The sequence below is a fragment of the Nanorana parkeri genome, unplaced genomic scaffold, assembly GCF_000935625.1.
Source record: "Nanorana parkeri isolate BGI_ZX_2015 unplaced genomic scaffold, ASM93562v1 scaffold351, whole genome shotgun sequence".
Classification (NCBI taxonomy): domain Eukaryota; kingdom Metazoa; phylum Chordata; class Amphibia; order Anura; family Dicroglossidae; genus Nanorana; species Nanorana parkeri.
The window spans coordinates 851599-872781 of NW_017306619.1; the positions used below are offsets into that span (position 1 = coordinate 851599).

At 46.8% G+C, this 21183-nt stretch overlaps 1 protein-coding gene across 1 annotated transcript in view; it reads right to left on the bottom strand.

Annotated features, from left to right (window-relative positions):
• OBSCN (obscurin, cytoskeletal calmodulin and titin-interacting RhoGEF) overlaps positions 1 to 19398 on the bottom strand; it is a 233575-nt gene extending 214177 nt beyond the window's left edge. Inside the window, exons 1-5 of the mRNA XM_018558648.1 lie at positions 18255 to 19398; positions 11368 to 11637; positions 6989 to 7249; positions 4209 to 4514; positions 1496 to 1762 (exon numbers count right to left, since the gene is read on the bottom strand). Coding sequence (XP_018414150.1) covers positions 1496 to 1762; positions 4209 to 4514; positions 6989 to 7249; positions 11368 to 11637; positions 18255 to 19398 — 2248 coding nt within the window. The remainder of the gene's footprint in view (positions 1 to 1495; positions 1763 to 4208; positions 4515 to 6988; positions 7250 to 11367; positions 11638 to 18254) is intronic.
• Positions 19399 to 21183: the final 1785 nt, after the last annotated feature.

Here is a 21183-nt window from a genome sequence, read left to right on the forward strand (position 1 = left end):
TCTGCCTTTGATAATAATTCAGCATTTAGATAGTGGACACCACAAGCCTGAGACCAGCAGATCATTGGCCAGTCCCAGGGACAAGCAGTTGACTCACATTCATGGAATGTGACTGTAAGCCGCTGCCATTCTTGATACAAGACACACATGCTTGCCTCTTTAGGACCGAATGACATTCTTTCTAAATTCAGTCTCGGGGAAGAGCCCTTGCGGGGGTCGAGCCATTCAAGAAACACAACTTTAAATTGTTGGATCAGTTGGGTTAACCTTTGCTGCTTTTTTTCGTCTCTGAACGCTTATCATGAGATTTGTTGTGTAAAGGAGATTTGTTGGCCGGTTTTGGCCCTACATTCACCCTATTGGGTCTCATTCAGTATTGGTGATGACCTAAAATCTGGAGTTTTTATTCTTCAATGGGGAATTCAGATCTCAGCAGGGTCCGGTGTATTTATAACTGCAGCCAATGTTACATTGACCCATGCCGGATAATTTAAGCATCCACCATTGTCAAAGGGCGAATCTTTGACTCTACAAAGCATTTAGAGTAACTCCTACAGAGAACATTCCTTGCCTGACCACACAAGATTGCCGATGGAGGCTTTAGCCCCGAGGTCCTCAGTCATGTACATCAGCATTCGCTCTCGACCCCAGCAAAGCTCTTAGAAGTCTATTTATAAAGCAGAGTTCAATAGTGTTGGATCAATCACTGTCAATTAAAATACATGCGCCTGGAAGATTCACCTGCTGAGAATGTCTTCTGAATGTCAGATTCACTGCTTTATAAATGTTCCCTTTAAAGTTTATAATGGTAAAACTTTTTGTATAGTTTTAGCCATCTGCAGAGTCTTGCATGTGTCCCACTGTACATGGTTTCGTAGCAGGTGTTCCACTTGAAATATAATCTATTCATGGCAAATTTATTTTGAAAACATATTTAGTTTGCTTATGTTTTCCTATTAAAACTACTTATAATTACTTGCCACACACCAGCCGACAGCAAAAACAGGCTTGTGGTGGGCATGGCTGTTCTGCAACCTGATGGGTCGGAGGAGGGGGTGCTTAGCTGGTCCTAGAAATACATGCATTGTTTTCCCAGACCTTTTGGCATGTAAAACAGACCTTGCAAATGTGTTTTTGCTTTGTTTTACCTGACTGACTGAAGTTGCCCTTTAAGAAGTAATTTTGTAGCAAAGGTTTCCACTAACCAAAGCCTCCTCCAAGCCAAAATGTAATTCCAGAACAGCAGGGGGTGATAAACGTATCAGCAGGTAATATCAGTCACATTAAAGTTGGTCAGACACTTTACAATCTGATTCTGCAACCTCCATAAATCTTTTTTAGAGTTACCAAAACAACATAAAGTGAGGGCCTCTCAAAAAAGATCCACTCACACTGTACCCAAGGGAGGCCCCCGGCACTGCATAGTTGTTGGTACCTCTAAAGGAGATCAATTGGTAATTTGTACAGTCAACTGAAGACACTCGCGAGGCGCTACCTTTCACTTGAAGTTTGGTGCTGTTCTCGATGCCTTTACAGGTGAATTTGACTTCGGCTTGGTCCTCCAGTTGGTCAACAGCTTTGATGACCAGCATGTGGGTGTTCTTTATCCGTTTCACCAGATACTGTTCACTGTTTTCAACAACTTTACCATTTATCGTCCAAGTGCCAGAGGATACGGTGGTGAGGTCAATAGTGAATGTTGCTTCTTGACCCACAGTGACCTCAACGGGTCTCAGGGGAAGCTTGACGGCCGGGACGGGTTCTAGAAAAGACGGTTACACAAGCACTATGAATTCTGGGGGCCTGCAATAAGCTTTATTACTTACAGGAGTGGAGAGTTTAGGAAAAATAGGGAGAACATTGGCACATTAAAGTGACACTAAAAGTTAAATCTTAAAGGAGAACTATGGGGTTAAGGCTTTTCCCCATAGTTCTCCTTAGAGTAACGGGAGGACACAAACTAGCGTCCTCCCGTCACCCTAGGCTCAGTATACCGCGAGCTGTAGCTCGCTGTATACTGAGACGCCGCAGCTGAAGCGGATCCCGACAATTGTGCCGGGATCCGCCCAGCTGCGTGACTGACAGCTGGCTCTGCCTATCTAGAGGCAGAGCCAGCTGTACCCGCCCCCTCCTCCGTCCGTTCCGCCAGTCAGAGCTGGTGGATGGGAGGGGGGAATCCAGCCCCTCCTCTGTCACGGCAGAGAGCCGTGACAGGATCGAGAAGTGAGCGAACGCCGGTATGTGTTCGCTCACTTCCCGATCTACCGTGAAAGTCTCATTGTCACAGGTCGGCTAGAACTATGAGGTGAGTGAAAAGCATCGAGAGGTGAGCGAACGATGGTATGTGTTCACTCACCTCCCGCTCTACTGAGCCAACCTGTGACAGTCTCATTGTCACAGGTCGGCTAGAACTATGAGGTGAATGAAAACCACTCACCTCATAGTTCTCCTTTAAAAATACATTCAAGTACCTTAACTATGAACAACAATGTATCTTATTTGTGTATCACTCGGCTGTAGATCCTCCAATCATCTCTGAATTGGTGCTGACACTGTCCTTCCTTCTGGAGGGTGACTACATTTGTTTCCCCATGGTCCCTGTGTGTGTTGTAAAGTAGTCATCATGCCAAGCTCGCTCCCGGGATGGACTACAATCTTAATGCAAATGAGTAAACTAAACGTGAGATTGTAGTTCATCCCGGGAGCGAGCTTGGCATGATGACTACTTTACAACACACACAGGGACCATGGGGAAACAAATGTAGTCACCCTCCAGAAGGAAGGACAGTGTCAGCACCAATTCAGAGATGATTGGAGGATCTACAGCCGAGTGATACACAAATAAGATACATTGTTGTTCATAGTTAAGGGACTTGAATGTATTTTTAAGATGTAACTCCTGAGTTTAGCGCCACTTTAATTTCAACATAAAAGCATCTTGGAAGAGGTCTAAATAATTGTTTGGCCATATGAGAAATAATGTAACAACTGTTTATTATTTAATAAGCTTTTCATCCCTGTGTGTTGTTCAGGCCCTAAGCCAATATGAATATTTTCCTGACCCAACCAATTCCAGTAGAATAGTTTAGGGAGATAATAAAATATTTGGAGCAACTTTCCAGAGTGTTTGTCTCCCCCCAACTTCTGCTTAGAAAAGATGTAGGTATGGAGTGTTCTTTCTACTACGGCCTTGCCTCAGCTAAGGGCATGTGCTGGAACTCCAGGACTTAAGCTGCTAGAGGGTGTTCAGGGGTTAAAAGGGTGTTCAGTGTTCAGTATTTAGGGGTAGCTGAGCAAGAAGAAGGTTGCCTGGAGGTAGGATCTGTATGGCATCTACAATGCTGAGGAGTGTTTTAGAGGAGCTGGGTAGGATCTACTGCTGGACATTGCAAGAAGGATTCATTGCACATAAATCAAGGTATCTGCACCTGCTAAGAGAGGGTGAAGGCCACACTGATTAGACAGTGATCAAGTGTAACTTAAGAATGAGTGTGACTACTCTTATAGGGTCATAGATCTGTCTGGCCGCTCTTAAAGGGTTTAATGCTAGCTGTCCGATTTTTGTGCTTTTGTTGGGTACAGGGCCGCCTTTAATATTGATTGGACCCTGGGCAAATGCATTTTGCCCCGCCATGCAATATTGCCTGCTATATTCTGACAGCACAGAGCCACGCTGCAGCTCGAGAAAGATCGCAACAATATTGTCTGGATCCACCCCGCTACCTGGTTGATAGCTGGCTCTGCCTCTGTAGACCCAGAGCCAGCTGTGCCAGCCCCCTCCCCAATGCCGAAGAGGTGGCCGGTGCAGATGCAGCATTAGCACTAGTTTATGGGGTACAAGGCCCCAAAGCAATGACTGGGCCCGGGGCAGCTGCCCCTTTTGCCCTGCCTTAAAGACGGCCCTGGTTGGGTATCCTGTGCCCCTGAACCTTCACTCCTAAAACTGAGGTTAGCAATAACTTCTAAGAAGACTAAAGTGTTTGGCACTAAACTTATTTTGATCCCTACCATACACCAAGAACCCAACTCTGAGATGGAACTGTTAGCCTACCACACTACATGAGGTGGGGTCATCTTGCATCACCCCTAGAGGAGAAGTGCTACACCTAGGACTTAGGACAAAAACAATACAGCTTCCCCCCCTCCAGTGTTTTGTGCCGGTAGATCTGAGTGACAGCCATAACAGACCTCCAGTTATAAAAACCCACCTAGATATAGCGTTCCAGGGAACTCCAGGTACGGGCTCTGTCCATAGCTGTTGATAGCACTGACACGGAACTGAAAGCTTCCTTCATCTGGCACATGGGTGACTGTGAACTCTGGGACGGGCACGTTGGCCGAGTCATGGCACCTGACCCAGGTCATGGCTCCCAGCTTCTTACGTTCTACGGTGTAGCCATCGATGGGCACTGGTCGATCCATCGGGGGAGGGGACCAGACTAATTTAACGGATGTGTCGATTTTCTCTGTCACCATGGGGTTAGTTGGGGCATTGGAAGGCGGTTTCCTTAAAACTGTAGAGAAGAAAACAAAGTGACACAGGTGAAGGCATGTGTAGACCCAACGGCCAAATGAGAGCGCAGGGCAGGCTGCTGCCAATTGCAAGGCAGTGGCTTGGCGTTGTCAGCCTGCAGCAGGAAGTGTCGTTACTGGCAGGATATCCAGTTAAGAATCTTTTATCAACCCTGCCAATATTCCAGCTGTAGTTTAAATTGCTTATGTTTTGCCTTCTCCGGTTCCTCTCCCCCTCCCCCCCAATCAACATGCTAATGGAATTTTTAAATAAAATCTTTCCATTTTCATTGCATCCCATATTTTAGATCCAGTGATGTCATCAATGGGTCTTTGTGCTACTCTATGCATTGCAGGCAGCTCATGGCAGGTGGGAGGAGCCAGCAGGGTGCTGTACATAGCTTCCTGAAAGAGCTCTCAGCCCTGATGTAAGCAGTGGGCTGGCTCTTGGGAGGAGTTATGCAAATATCAAAATGCCTTGATGGGTGGATGTCAGTCTGGAGGAGTGGGTGTTGCTTGGCAGGCTGCAGTGGCGTCACAAGGGGGTTTCGGCCCGCACTGGGTGACACCATTGGAGGGGTGACAGCAAAATGACTGACAGTCATTTTGGTGTCACACCCCTCTGAAAAGTCAAGCACTCAGTCAAGGACCGAGAGCCCGACAGTTGCTCAAGAGAGGGGGGGACCCGGCGGCATACCTTATCCCGCCAGGTGACGTCCCCTCCTCTCTCTGCCGGCGTCCATCACCAAGATGGCCGCCGGCAGGTAACAGCGGTACGGCGCGTGACGTCATCACGCGCATACGCGATGATGTCACCGCGGGGTGTCACCCGGTACCCGCACAGGGTGTCACCCCGCCTCAGGAAGCCTCTGGCAGGTTGTATTTGCATGCAGACCGCCCTAGGTAACTCCCACGTGTGATGCAGAGCCGCCATGATAGAAAGACTAACCCAAAATGTTAGATCTGTCTCCAGAACAAGAGGTAAGATACATTATTTCAACACTGATACCCGTTCCAGTGACTGGCTAAGAGGGGAATTCCTCCCACCTTGGGAGATTTCCACTCACTTCCTGTTGTGCCTCCAGGACAGGAAGTGAAGTGATATTTCCCCAGCAGGCCACACAGACAGAATAAAATAATCTGATAGGGATTTTAACCCTTTCCACTCTGCTTTACATGAACTTTAATGATAAAAGGCGGAACCTTTCTGAAAACTGATATTGTAACATGTCTTGGGAAGGTCCTATGCAAGTCAATGAAAGGTCCACTTTAAATGCAGTGCGGCATGCAGTAGAGGCCAAGTACTCTGGCAAGCAAAACGATTGTCATCTATTTCTTTTTACTTTGCACAGAGTTCACTTTTCTCTGATTTATCATTGTGTTTGCTGCCTGATGCAATGCCGCTAAGAACTGTACAGTACAGTCTGTATTAATAGCAGAGCGCGGTCCGGTTTCATGTCCCTGAGTCACAGCGGAACATACAGTTGGCTGACACAAGACACCGAGCCGTCATGGCCCCCCCTGGAAATCGAGAGGTAAAGGAGCCGGTGACATTCACGCCGATCTGTCTACACGGGTTAAAGGGCTGAGAAAGTTGTCACTGTAACTGCCACTTGGCCAATAGTACAGCTGAAGCTTAATCTGATTATATTTTGCCTTGCCTGGTTCCCCCCCCCCATCAACATGCTAATGATAGACTGTATGATGTCATCACTGGGTCTCTGTGCAATGCAGGCAGATCATGGCTGGTGGGGGGGGCCGGTAGAGTGCTGTGCATTGCTTCCTGAAAACTTGACAGCAAGTCACAAGGTGAGAGGCTACAGCAGGGGCTGACCTGTGTCAGATATTTGTGAATGAAGAACTGGACAAGCACCAGGATTTACATTATTGCGGCATCTCAGCCCAGGAAGGAGATGGTGACCGTGAATGATGCCTGCCGAAATGTGTGCTCTATCCAAGGCCGGTGCTACCACTAGGCAAACTAGGCAGCTGCCTAAGGCAGGCGTAACCTCGACCACTCTAACCCCCCGCCCCACGGTGCCCCCGTCGTCTATTTCAAGTTGCAAAAGTCACTAGCAGGCTGGCTATTGGACCCGCCCACCAAGAAGAGGAGCAGAACTCAGAGACAACTTTATCTCTCAGGTCCACTCCTCTGCTCCATTGGTTTGGGTTTTAATAGCCAGTCTGCTATTGGCTATTTCAAATTAAATTACATCCACCTGTCGCCTGTGGCAGCTACCCGGCAGGAGAATGGGGCCACGCGTGGGGGGGTGATTAGGGGTTGCGCAGCACGAGGAGGGCTGGGGGGTGCAAGTAGCTGGTCTTGCATAGGGCGCAAAATAGTCTAGCACCGGCCCTGGCTCTAACGCCGGCATTTCATACAAGCATTACTACCGTATAACATTTGGCATGCAGAGCTTGTGCGACTCATATACTGTAAGCTCAGGGATGTGTAAACCGTATTAGAAGCACTCACTGGTTACGGTGAACTTGGTGGACGTTTTACACTCGTCGGCGATGAAGGCGATCTCCCCGGCGTCGGAGTTCTGGCACTCCCGGATGATCATGGTGTGCTGCTTGCCCGCAGATGAAATGGAGATCCGTCCGCCTGGCCTCACTTCTTCACCATTGATCATCCACTTCGACTTCTGGCAGTCGTCGTCCAGCTCCACGCAGAAGATGGCCGTATCGTTCACCGGGACCGCCGTCCGCCGCGGCAGCTTCTTGATGATGTTACCTGTGTGAGAAATGTGTGGAATTTCAAAAGGCAAAATTACGTTCAGCGTGTTAAATGGAATCTCTGTTTTCTTATTCGAAACGTTTACAAAAAAACAAAGAGCAACTTTATCTTAAATATCGTATTAATTAGGGATGCGCCGATACCGATACTAGTATCGGTGCCGATGCCGAGTATTTGGGCGAGTACTCGTACTCAAATTCGGAAACGGAAATTTGGATTCGGATGCATTGGGATTCGGAAATCCGAATGTCCGGATTTCGAAACATTCATACGAATTTTGATTCGGAACTAAGCGGATCGCGCATGTCTATTTGATATCATTGGGAAGGTGGGGCCTAGATAATTCACCAGACTAGAGCGATTCTTTGAATCATACACGTGGAGGAAATCTATGAGAATCTTTTGTTACATATGTTTGAACCTAAACACAAGTTTTTTATGTAGTTTTAAGTCATTTATTAAAGGAGAACTATGGGGTTAAGGCTTTTCCCCATAGTTCTCCTCAGGTTAACGGGAGGACACAAACTAGCGTCCTCCCGTCACCCTAGGTTCAGTATACCATGAGCTGTAGCTCGTGGTCTACTGAGATGCCGCAGCTGAAGTGGATCCCGACAATTGTGCCGGGATCCGCCCAGCTGCGTGACTGACAGCTGGCTCTGCCTATCTAGAGGCAGAGCCAGCTGTACCCGCCCCCTCCCTCGTCCATTCCGCCAGTCAGCGCTGGCGGATGGGAGCGGGGGGAATCCAGCCCCTCCCCTGTCACGGCAGAGAGCCGTGACAGGATCGAGAGGTGAGCGAACGCCGGTATGTGTTCGCTCACCTCCTGATCTACTGAGCCGACCTGTGACAGTCTCATTGTCACAGGTCGGCTAGAACTATGAGGGGAATGAAAAGCCCCTCCCCCTCATAGTTCTCCTTTAAGTTTTTTGTATATGTTATATTTTGTTATATATCACTTTGGCACCTATAAAGTCCTGTATACCACATTAGTATTTGATATCATACAGGATGTGGTGTCTAACTAACCAGACCAATCCCATTATTTACATTATATATAGTGAAGGGAATTCATCAAGACTGGAGCAGACAAAATCAGGAGCAGCTGTGCACGGCAACCAATCAGTGCCTCTCTCTCATTTTCAAATCTTAACTAAACAAACTGAAGAGAGAAGATGATTGGTTGCCATGCACAGCTGCTCCAGCTTTGATAAGTCCCCCTTACCGCCCCCCCCCCCCCCCCCCCACTGTATATGTGAAGGGGTGGGCAACTCCAGCCCTCCAGCTATGCTTTAGCTACAAATCCCAACATGTTTCTACCTCTGGGAGTCATGCCTGTAACTGTCAGTCTTGCAATGCCTCATGGGACTTGCAGTTCCACAACAGCTGGAGGGCCGGAGTTGCCCACCCCCGGCATATATAGATATTACCCATTAAATGTATAAAATGGACGGGACCCCTTAGCCAGTTTATCCCAGTACAGAGGAAGGAGGAGTGTTGTAGGCTGTGGAGTTCCTAGTTTAGCCCGCTGGTATCACTGCCTCTCCAGTGTATGAGTTATTAATAACTAATACGTGTCTATGTAGCAGGACTTTATGATGTCTGAGGAATCCGTGGCATCACGACGGAGGAGGATGAATATAGAATTATAACTTGTGTCTTGTTGCTCGCTGAGCCAAACAAATATACTAAGAAAGCTCTGTTGTACCAACCTTTAGAGCCTCCGGGCTTCCTCTGCCTTCCCATGCTCAATGAGATACAAGCACGGGTGTTATATGAAAATGAAGGGGTACAAATTGTGACAATCCCCTTTGTATAAGAGAGCGGGGATACCGCAATGCACTTGTAGCCCCCATCACCTTTTGTGAGGCGGCTACTAGAATTTTAGTGGTTGCCGGAGCTGTAGTCAGTCTGGCTGGATTATAGTTGGCATTTATCTGGTTAATTCCAGGTGTTCTGGCATTCATTGTACCTGCCTGGGTGGCGTGTGACTCTGCTGCAGTGTGGGACAGCCAATGAGGGGACACTGTGAGTGTGTGTGCAGTCCATCAGCCAATCACTGAGGCTTTCATGGCCAGTGTTGCATGCTGGGTCAGGGTATATATACTCAAGGGTATTGCCATGTGCTCAGTCCAGTTCTAGAATAGCCCAGAGTCCAGTCAGGGCTGGATGTTGCCTAGGCCTGGGGGTGGAAATGCCAGAGTGCAGGAAATTCTTCGCTAGGCCTCAAGTTTGGAGGAGGCGTGAAACTGATTGAGGGGGAGAACCAGGGAAGCTTATGGCTGCTGAAGGTGCCTGGATTGGAATGGACCTCAGGAGCAAGTCTGGTGTCCCTCCTATTGAAGATCTCACACCCATCCCTCTTCGGCTGTTGCTCCAATACCCAGTGTCAGCGTGTGTTCCTATTAATCCTATAGTGTGGAATATTGAAAGGGACTGGAGAGTCTGGAGTTTTGTCCTATCTGTTTGTTTTCCATGGATGTCGTAAGCCCAAAAAACGCTCTCCCGCTTCATATGTTCTAATAAAAGTTCTGCAGCATCATATTTCATGCCTGGATCTCAACTCTATCAGTATCCAGTGCGGGGCGATTAATGCTATTGGGACCATTGTTGCTTCATATCCCCTAGACAGGCTTGGAAGACCCGTTACACTCTCTGCGGCCCATTATGGGGTGCCCTACACACTTGAAGACACTGTTGTAGTTGTTTCATTTTTAATTTTTTTTTGCATCATAGGCGTTAAGGCCAGTGTTGCATGCTGGGACAGGGTATATATACTCAAGGAAATTGCCATGTGCTCAGTCCAGTTCTGGGATAGCCCAGAGTCCAGCCAGGGCTGGGTGCTTTCCAGCCTGCTCCCAGGCCTAGGCTACACATGTATGATTATTATTGTACCCACAGATGAAGGCCACTCCTTAAAGGAGAACTATGAGGCGAGTGCTATTCACTCACCTCATAGTTCTAGCCGACCTGTGACAATGAGACTGTCACAGGTCGGCTTAGTAGATCGGGAAGTGAGCGAACACATAGCGGCGTTCGCTCACCTCTCGATCCTGTCACGGCTCTCTGCCGTGACAGGAGAGGGGTTGGATTCCCCCCTCCCCGCTCCGATCCGCCAGCGCTGACTGGCGGAACGGACGGTGGAGGGGGCGGGTACAGCTGGCTCTGCCTCTAGATAGGCAGAGCCAGCTGTCACTCACGCAGCTTGGCGGATCCAGACATAATTGTCAGGATCCGCTTCAGCTGCGGCGTCTCAGTATACCGCGATCAGCAGCTCGCGGTATACTGAGCCTAGGGTGACCGGAGGACGCTAGTTTGTGTCCTCCCGTTACCCTAAGGAGAACTATGGGGAAAAGCCTTAACCCCATAGTTCTCCTTTAAGCAGAAAGAGTACACCAAAGGAGGCACGCTATGTACTTCAGTGAGGCAGCTAAGGTTAGCCTGGCGATCCTAAGATGACAGCTATTAGAACAATGCAAGAGAAGTAATAGCTCGTATCCTCAATGTCGCTGTAATTTAAAAGGAACCTTTTAGGATAGCAATGTGAAAAAATGCAATTGCTGACTTGCCTTTGAAAATAGAAGCGCCAGAGCAGACATCGTGAACTGTGTATTACTATTTTGTGAGTCACTGATGTGAAATATGTAAATATCAATTAATATGTACACAACCTTTCTACTGCCTGCTTGCTTGATTGCAGCCTCTGTCTAACTGACAATCCAGGCAGGTCCTGTCTTTTCTAGCAGAGGGGGGAGGAAGAATATCCCTCCTCTAAAAATATCAGTTTGTGGGGTTGGATCCCCAGCTAGTTGATCTCCTTCTAGACAGCTGACATACTATAAAGACTCAAAGTCTCCAAAACATTGGCATTCCGTAAGGAGATGGGTAAGTCGCATACAATTCTATAGATCCACAGGACACAGTTGGGTTATTATGGTAAGCATAATATACAAAGCAGTAAAGGAGCCAGGTGATTTTGGTCTGATCAGTAACAATTGTCAAAGGGAGCCGGACATCCCAAACTAACAACATGGTGCTACGGTCTGTTGGTTCATACCCCACTGTAGCATGAAAACACAACTATGCAAACCTCAAATATCAGTTTTGGATGGACTGACCTTGAACAGAGAGCTCTGCAATCGTTCGGCTGCCCTCCTTCATCTCACAGATGTAGACTGCGTCATCGTCCGTGGTGACGTTCTGTATGGTGAGCCTTCGGAGGGTCCCCTGCTCCTCGATGCTGTATTTGGCACTCTGTTGGATTTTGTTTTCCTCTTTGTACCATGCTGATTCGGTGATGGTGTGAGGGACCTCGCACTGGAAGGTGGCAGATTCCTTTTCTCGAACTTCCAGGTCTCTCAGCTTAGATCTGAATGGGATTCTGGGCTCTTCATGACAAAAAATAAATAAAAATCAAATTTACCAATACAGAATTCACATTTTAAAACTTCCTAATAAAAGAAATCTGAGTTATTTTTATTTGAAAGGGAAAGAAAACTTGTAAATAATGGAAACCCAAAATGTGCTAATTTTAGATATTTCGGTAATGTGGGCATTTGTAATTTATCAGCTATGTGATTCTCCTCTAGAATGCAAAAATTACAGATCTGCATATATTTAAGATATGTCAAAGGGCAGTAAGCTCCTGAACGTGTGATGCAGTCAGCTCCGGAGGTCTACATGCAATGAGCACCTGATGTCTACATGTAGTCAGTACCTAAGGTCTCAGTGCTGTAAGTTCCTGAGCTCTCAGTGCATTAAGCTCTCGAGGTCTCCATGCTGTATGCTTTTAAGGTCTATACACAGTAACCCCCTAAGGTATCCATGCAGTAAGCAGCCCAGGCTTCAATGCAGTAAGCGCCTGAGGTTTCTGTGCAATAAGCACCTGATGTCTCCATGCAGTGATCCCTGAGGTCTACATGTAGTCAGCACCTGAGGTCTCAGTGTGTTAAACACTTAGGTCTCAGTGCAGTAAGCTTCTGAGGTCTCCATGCTGTAAGCTTCTGAGGTCTCCATGCTGTAAGCTTCTAAGGTCTCCATGCTGTAAGCTTCTAAGGTCTCTACACAGTAACCTCCTAAGGTCTCCATGCAGTAAGCAGCCCAACCTTCATTGCAGTAAGCTCCTGAGGTCTCCATGCAGTTAACTATTTTCCATGCAGTATGATCCTAAGGTCTACATCTAGTGATCTCCTGGGATTTCCATGCAGTATGATCCTAAGATCTACATCTAGTGATCTCCTGGGATTTCCATGCAGTATGATCCTAAGATCTACATCTAGTGATCTCCTGGGATTTCCATGCAGTATGATCCTAAGGTCTACATCTAGTGATCTCCTGGGATTTCCATGCAGTATGATCCTAAGGTCTACATCTAGTGATCTCCTGGGATTTCCATGCAGTATGATCCTAAGGTCTACAAGTTCCTAAGCCCTCTATGCAGTGAGCTCCTGAGAGTTCCACACAATAGGCTCCTGAGGTCTCCACGAAGAGTACACTATACAGAGGTGAGAAGCTCGTCATACTGATAATGGAAACTCATATTCCCATTTTCTTTTGCAAATAAACTAACAAATTCCTGAGCTGGTTACTTTAGACTGAATGGTTTCTGTCCTCTGGTGATTCAGTACTTTGGGATACATTGCTGCCCAATCAGATAATATTGTAGCTGGTAACATGTTATTAGGTAAACTGTGTCATCCCACTACATTGGACATGGGGGAAGAGTGTAAGCTGATTGGGGACTGTGATGGAGGGTATACTAGGCAGAACAGAAGATGATCATGGACCATGAGGAAAGAAAGGGGCAGCGGGATAGACATGAACTGGGGAGGAGAGGAGATTTATAATCTTCATTTCTTACTACGGTAGCAGCACTCATAAACTAGAAGCAAATCTTGCCTAACTTTATATAGTGATTCCCAACCAGATATCTGACACACCTCAGAGCCTGTGAACTATTATACATTCTACAGATAACTGTTTGACTGCCTCCATTCTATTTTGGAAGGTCGGCAACACTGGAGGAGCTGTATCTGGGGATTAACTCCAAGCTGAGTCTATATATAGCTGGGAACCTGACATGCTGCACACTGAATATAGGAGGAGAGTTATCTGAGATGCCACCATAAACATTTTCATCGGAGTCTTTCATAACGCACATCTCTAAAGATAAAAATCCGCAGGAAATCTGGATACTAAATGCTTCCTTTCCTGGAAAATGAAGGGGAGTTTACCAACTCTGACCCAAAATGGGTGACACTGGAATGGACTTTAGAGTGTAAGCTCTTCTGGTGCAGAGGCTGATGTGTCTGGCTCAGTGTTCTCTGCAAAGTAGACATGTGCGATTCGTTTCGTTACGAATCGAAATTCGTACGAATTTTCCTGAAATTCCGAATTTCGGAGCATCCGAAATCCGAATGGCAGTTTCAGAATTATATCCGAAATACGAAATTCCGAATGTCTTTGAAACAGGAACTAATGAGGTTGAACAACATGACAAGATTTTTTTTTTAATCCGAGATCCGGATCCGCTGCTGCTGAGGGATGCATTACAATACACAGTTACACACACAGGCAGTAAATACGAAATTCCGTTGACGTATTTTCGTTCCTTTACGAACATTCGTTTTATATTGAAGTTAAAAAGCAAAGTACATTTATATTGGAGTTGAGGGTATTAATTAAACCTTTTAGTTTACTGTTTTTTTATGGACTATATTTTTTTGATTTCATGGTTGTTAATGAATATAGTTACATTCTATCTGAGGTTGAAAAAAGACACAAGTCCATCAAGTTCAACCTTAGTATGTGTGTGTGTTTGTTTGTTGTGCGTTTGTCCGTGTGTATACGTTTGTCATATAAAGAAGGAGGGTGTTACAAAATGACCCACCCCGGTGGGGTATACCACAAGCACAGGCTGCACTGCACATTAACCCATTTCAGGGCCGTAATCTATATATAATTATTCATAGAATTCATTGACACTGCTAGATTTAAGTTACAATGACTGCAATGGTCATGAAAGGGTTAATAACGGGTTGATAACGGCTGTGTTGTAGCATAAGAGTACAGCAAAGGCTAAAATGTATCTAAACCCAAAAAGCAAAATGTAATACATTGCGGGGTACCGGTCCTTAGAGGTGGGGGCTGCATGTTCACTCACCTCTCGATCCTGTCATGGCTCTCTGCCGTGACAGGGGAGGGGCTGGATTCCCCCCTCCCCGCTCCGATCCGCCAGCGCTGACTGGCGGAACGGACGGGGGAGGGGGCGGGTACAGCTGGCTCTGCCTCTAGATAGGCAGAGCCAGCTGTCACTCACGCAGCTGGGCGGATCTCGACATCGATCCTGACCGCTCCAGCTGCGGCGTCTCAGTATACCGCGAGCTGTAGCTCGCGGTATACTGAGCTTAGGGTAACAGGAGGACGCTAGTTTGTGTCCTCCCGTTACCCTAAGGAGAACTATGGGGAAAAGCCCTGACCCCATAGTTCTTTAAATTTCTTTTGGCTTTCAGCAAGTGACAACGACACTATTTCTGGCAGAATCAACAGGTATTTTCTGTATTTGCTGAAAATGTTCTTACACTGATAAAAGAAAACGAATGCAGCCATCATATCTAAGGTCTGGTAAGCTGCAATGTATTACATTTCTGTTGGAGTAATGCTTTAATGCATTATAAAATGCATACATTGGTCATATGACAGTTGTGTCTTATGTGTCTTATTTGCAGCACACAATGCTTCCAGCAAAAGGTTAACCTCAAGGTCTCCCCTGTATCTCTGGCCTGAACTAGCATATGTTTTAATTAGCCCCTAATGGCTTATATCTATGATATGATACCAAGGACTTCAGTGCCAAGCAGTATCAAAGGATTCCAAACCTGGATCTTCTGACAGTCCAGTGTACAATCAGTGCGGTGCGGGGGTGACATTTAGCCAAGTGTAATTCAATGTTTTAAAGATACCCTATCAGGGTAAAAAAGGGACATTAAAGTCTCCAGCAATATAGGAGATGTTATACTCACCTCTGCAGTGGTCCATGTCTTCTACCTTCCATCTATTGCAGTGCTGCAGGAGGCATGTCAGATACTGTATCTGTATCCCCCCACCACCACCCACACACCATGGTTATATCCTCTGACCGTTCCATCATTATGGGACTCATTAGTGTCGCAGAGGTCGGAGAAAGAAACCATAGCGCTCAGCCCGAGCAACATAGACACCCAACACTCCCGGAAGTGTCAAATTCCAAAGTGTATCACAGAGGCTTCAGCACTGAAATGGAGAAGACACGTGCCAGAGAGGTGGGTTGGAGGGGAGTAGAGGAGACACGTGCCAGAGAGGTGGGTTGGAGGGGAGTAGAGGAGACACGTGCCAGAGAGGTGGGTTGGAGGGGAGTAGAGGAGACACGTGCCAGAGAGGTGGGTTGGAGGGGAGTTGAGGAGACACATGGCAGAGAGGTGGGTATAACACCACTTCTACCTCTTCTTCCACAATCTTTGATCTCACTTTTTTTAACCTGACAGGGTCACATAAAAGGTTGGTCTACCCAAAGGTGATATTTAAGTGAAAGTTGGCACATGGTGGACCTGAGAGCTCCTGGCCTCGTATATGTCTTGGATACTCCAAAAGTGAGATCTCCTGGCCATAATTTACATAGTAAGTTTTTTAACCTGACAGGGTCACATAAAAGAGTTGGTCTACCCAAAAGTGATATTTAAGTGAAAGGTGGCACATGGTGGACTTGAGTTAGCTCCTGGCCTTTTATATGTCTTAGATACCCCAACAGTGAAATCTCCTGGCCATAATTCCTGACTTTTCCTGTACAACTGGAATTTTTGGATGTTCCTAGCCACCTATGTGTGTTCCAGATCCCCCTGTTATAGTTTTGACTGGACAGACCCTTTAAATCTCCCACCCATGCTCTAATTTGTTTGTTCCTGGGAAGCCCACAGGCAGGAAAGGATGCTACAGCATCAGTTCCCTCAAGATCAAGTAAATGCCATCGTATGTAATGCAAACTTGTGCTTTGCACATACTAGCAGTTTTGTTTTTTTGCTGGAGGGCCCTTAAGTTCCCTGCACTCACACGCTGTGCCAATTCAATTTAAGATTGTTCTTTCAGGTATGAGGTACATATGATACTTCCCATGTCCCCCACACACAGTGGCACAGTGAGGTTCTCGATGCCTAAGTGGCCAACTGTAGGGACTGGGTGCTGTCACTCGGGGCAGTGTGAGGGTGCTTAGCCATGTGTACATTGTGACTTGCTAAAGAAGCTTGAACGGCTATATCTAATGATCAGCAACTTATGGACCTTCTTGTAAAGCAAACCTGTAACTAGCATAAAGTTCATAGATGTCAACTGTGTTCTATGAGACCCGCATCTTGGCCCTCTGTCCCACCGATGCTGTGTCCTGGGCTATGTCCTGGAGTCACAGCATCGATCTTATATGTGTTACTGCACAAGTTCAATAACTCAAGAAGTAACTGCAGGGATCGGACTCAGGGTGGGTGGTAGCCTCATAGCTAGTGGCGTGGTCTACTTATAAAGTGGGCATGACTTGGGCGTGCCCACCCAAAGAGTGGGCAGACAACATGCAACCTGTGGGTGGGGTTAACAGTATCCTGGAATCATGGTGCCATAGTGTTGGCAAGTATGAAAGTACAGGTCCACCTTAAGGTCAAGGTGTCTAGTGAAACATTTGCTGGTCAGGAGCCTCTTTGACATCAATGTGCCTGAAAGCAACAGCGTGACTTAAATGGCAACCCCACCAGCAGCACACACTTACCCCCACTTTCTTTCCACTGCCCCTCTTCAAGAAGAAAATAAACTCCCAGTAATTCTATGGGGAGCATGGTGAACCTATTCACCTTCCTTCCATGTGACAGTACTTATGTTTGGTGATTGACCATTTGGTGATGGTCCTTAGCACCATGAAAGCCTTAAACAGTGACACATGGCCTTCTATCCCTTTATTCCTAGCTACGGAGTGCAGTAGTGGGGGGTAAAAAGGAAAATAAGCTTGGGAGCCAGAATGGTGGCCAAGAAAAAGTTCACTTTAAAGTGCACCTGTCATGTGAAAAACATGGAAGCTGCTACTGCAGGCCTCCCTCTGAAAAGATGCTAATGTCCTGGGTGTGTCAGGCCCACAAAAGGCAGAATTTATTTTTCCTGTACTGATTCAAGGTATGTGATTAAAAAAGTGTTGCGCATTGGCATAACCTTCAGGAAAGAAGCAAGTGAAAGGACATCAATAGCATCCTCCAAATTTCTTTTATACTCTAAAGGGTGGTAGGGAGAGTGGGCCAACTGTCAGCTTATGGGTATCAGCTAGGGATGCACAGATACTTTTTGAGTACCAGTGCAGATACTTGGCATTTTCATGAGAACTCCCAGGGTTGCAGAGGTTGCAGCTGGGACCTGGCTCTGGCACCCTACCACTGTCCTGAAATCATTAGTCTGTATAGTTTTAGAAAAACTGTCACATGACAATAAACAAAAATGTATCAGTACTCGTACTTGTAAGTACTCGGCAAGTACCAGTACTCGTACTCGCAAAACTGGTATCTGTGCATCCCTTTATTTACATTTATAAAAACTAAATCGTACATTAAAACAGAGATGTAGAACTCCCAGGAGCTCCGTGTGCTCCTTACAAATGACAGCGGCATCCTTTGAATTTTTCTCTAGTGTAGTCTTGGAGCTCAAAAGTATCGGTACATGTACTCGTACTTGTACCGAGTACTGTACTTGGTATCTGTGCAACCCTAGATCAGCTTATAGGTGGTTTATCCTCCAACTTAGTTTATCACATTAGTCATTTAGTAAAAGGTACCAATGTCTAGCTTGAGAGTAGCCAAGGTCCTGGTACCAATGTCTAGCTTGAGAGTAGCCACAGCAATTGAGTACAAGCAAATTAAAAGAAGCCCAGATGTTATTAATAGGTAGCAATGGCACAATAATTAGACCCTCCCACTTGCACATGATAGTCCCATATGGCACTAACCTTTCACTATGACAAGCACGGAGCTGTAGGTTTGACCGGCCAGGTTCGATGCTGTACACGTGTACAATCCGTTGTCGATCTGTTTGCAGAATAAGATTTTCAGGACAAAGTTTTCTTGCTCATCCTCATAGATGACGTGCCTGCGCCCCTCCGAGATGACCTCTCCGTCCTTTTTCCAAACTATCTCAGGCTTGGGCTCGCCGGTGACAAAGCAGCTCATTTTGGCGTGTTTGCCCTCCGTCACCGTGCAGGTGCGTGTGAGGACGCTGTAGGCGCTATCCCGTCCTATTTTGGGGGTAAGAGTAGCTGCCCTTTCATAGTCAAGTGACAAGCCCAAGCCTAGACCGGTCAGTTGGTCTAGAGCACCGTAGGAAGTTGCATTTGCATTGGATTCATAGGAACCAAGTATGGAAAGGTCAGTTCTCCGTATTTCCTCTCGCCTTTTCTGCAGGTGAGACAAAAGCGATGTTGTTTTACCATAAGCAGGTTCCAGGGCAGCGGTGCTGTTGGCGTTGAGGTTGGAGAAAGAGTCGATAAGCAGTGAAGCGGACGCCTTGGTATGGCCTACAGGGCTCTCGGCCCAACAGATATAGGTCCCACTATCTGCAAACCGGATGCAGAGGATCCTCAAAGTGCTTGAGTCCCCGTCAGCCTCAATGCGAATCCGGTTTGAGTCGCTCGGTGTCCCCAAGGCCTTCCCATCTTTTTCCCAACTGACGGCTGGCCGTGGGTGACCCTGTACTCTGCAGCGGAAAGTGGCATCTTCGCCCAGGTTCAACCTAGTGTTGGTTGGTTTCAGAATGAAAAATGGCGCGCATTCCACTAGGGTGCTCTCCTTTTCATCTCCAACCTTGATGGTGACCGCTGCGAAAGATTCACCAATGTCATTGATGGCCCTGCAGATGTATTGGCCGCTGTCTTGTGCCACAAGGTCATATATGGTGAGCTGAAATAAGCCACCATCTTCTGTCATCTTGAAGCGGCCTCCTGACTCAATGTGGAACTTGTCCTTTTCCCAGGTGACTGTGGGGGTGGGATTTCCAATGATCTGACAACTCAGAGTGGCATCCTTACCTATGGATAACATAAAGGCTTTGGGCCTGGTCAGGAACCGCGGGGCCCCGCTGAACAAGCTGCAATCCATCTTGGCAACCTGAAAAGAAATAGAAAATCATTAGGTGAAAATAAAGAAAGAGATCTCAAGTCTCATTAAAAGGAGGATGCTGTTTTGAAAGAAATAGCTGTTAAGTTCATTATACCAACCAGGGTTGGCAAGGCTCTGGGAGACACAGCTGGCACCATGGCTCGGGGCCAGAGAACAGCTTGTTTTTTTATTGATAAGCTCCGGGGCTGGAGCAGAGTCAAATCAGAATGGGGATAAGTTCTGGATCTTTGAGACAGAGAGGACATTCTTTTTTATGCTTTCAAGGCTATAACATGGTTACATATGAAATTAGCTTTGTAGTAGCCAATCAAGCCTACGCAAAGATAATCCATCACATGGCTCATTCAGGGCAACATGTCAATCTCTCACTTGCCCAATACCTCTAAACCCACTTAAAGCATCCAAAATATATATTGGCAGCCTGCACATAGGTCTTAAAGACGTAAAAAGAGCTCTTTAATTACAAATAAATACCGGCTATTTCTCAAGCTCGAAGCTTGAGAAAAACCAACCAACCCACTTAGCTCTGCAGTTTCCTCAGAGCCCTCACAAAAATGCAGAGTATGGGACGAAGCATGTGATCTCTCAGCATGCATACTTGGACCTGAGTCGCCAGTTGCCAGTGCAAACACTGTCCAGTGAGGGAGGGTATAAAATCATAAATCCACTGTAAGACCCAACACCATCCAACACAAGCTTACACAAGGTTTGACTTTGGGTTCTGATGGAAGAATGGAGCACAGTGTTGTCAGATGTTCTGCCTAACACCAATCTGTTTAGTAAAAATTGCCCCCTAGAGTTTTATGGGAAGTCAACACTTCAAAGAGTGTTGATCTCCTTGGTTCCCGGTAGCTCTCAATGGTTCCTCCCACTGACCTCTATGTCACTACTGTCTCCAGCGAAGATATGGAGGTCAGCTGAAGGAACCAGTGAGAACTAAGAGGGATAGCTCTCCTTTTGTACAGTACCAGAGTTGTTTTAAAACTCATAAGAGTGCTATAGTCCTTCTGCACTCCATCCAGAACTAAAAAAAAAATTGTCAGAAGATGACTTTTAAACTAAACCTGTAATAACAAGTTATTCAACTGCCAGCAGTATTTAGAAGTGAGTACCTACAGGTCAAAGTCAAGGTCTAAACCAACCCCTCCTGCCTTGGGTGGTCAATTATTTGACAGTGATGCCCACCATCTTCCTGGCCAGTGATGCCTATGATCTTCCTGGTCAGTGATATCCATCATCTGCCTAACTAGAGATGTCCACCATCTGCCTGGCCAGTGGTGCCCGCCACCTCCCAGGCCAGTGATGCCCACCATCTGCCTGGCCAGTGATGCCTACCTTCTTCCTGGCCAGTGTTGCCCATAATCTGCCTGACTAGAGATGCCCACCATCTGCCTGGCCAGTGGTGCCCGCCATCTCCCAGGACAGTGATGCCCACTATCTGTATGACCAGAGTTGCCCACCATCTGACTGGCCAGTAATGCCCACATTCTTCCTGGCCAGTGATGCCCATCATCTGCCTGACTAGAGATGCCCACCATCTGCCTGGCCAGTGGTGCCCGCCATCTCCCAGGCCAGTGATGCCCACCATCTGCCTGATTTCCTTGATTTTCTGGCTCAGGGAGAATTGAGTATATGCCAGCTCCCAGGTCTCCGATTTCTAGCACCCTCGCAGATAAAGGAGCCTATTCTATAAAGCAGTTTAGCATTACTTATTGAACACCTCCAATAGTGTTTGTGCCGCCCTGTCCATGCATCATGGTCACG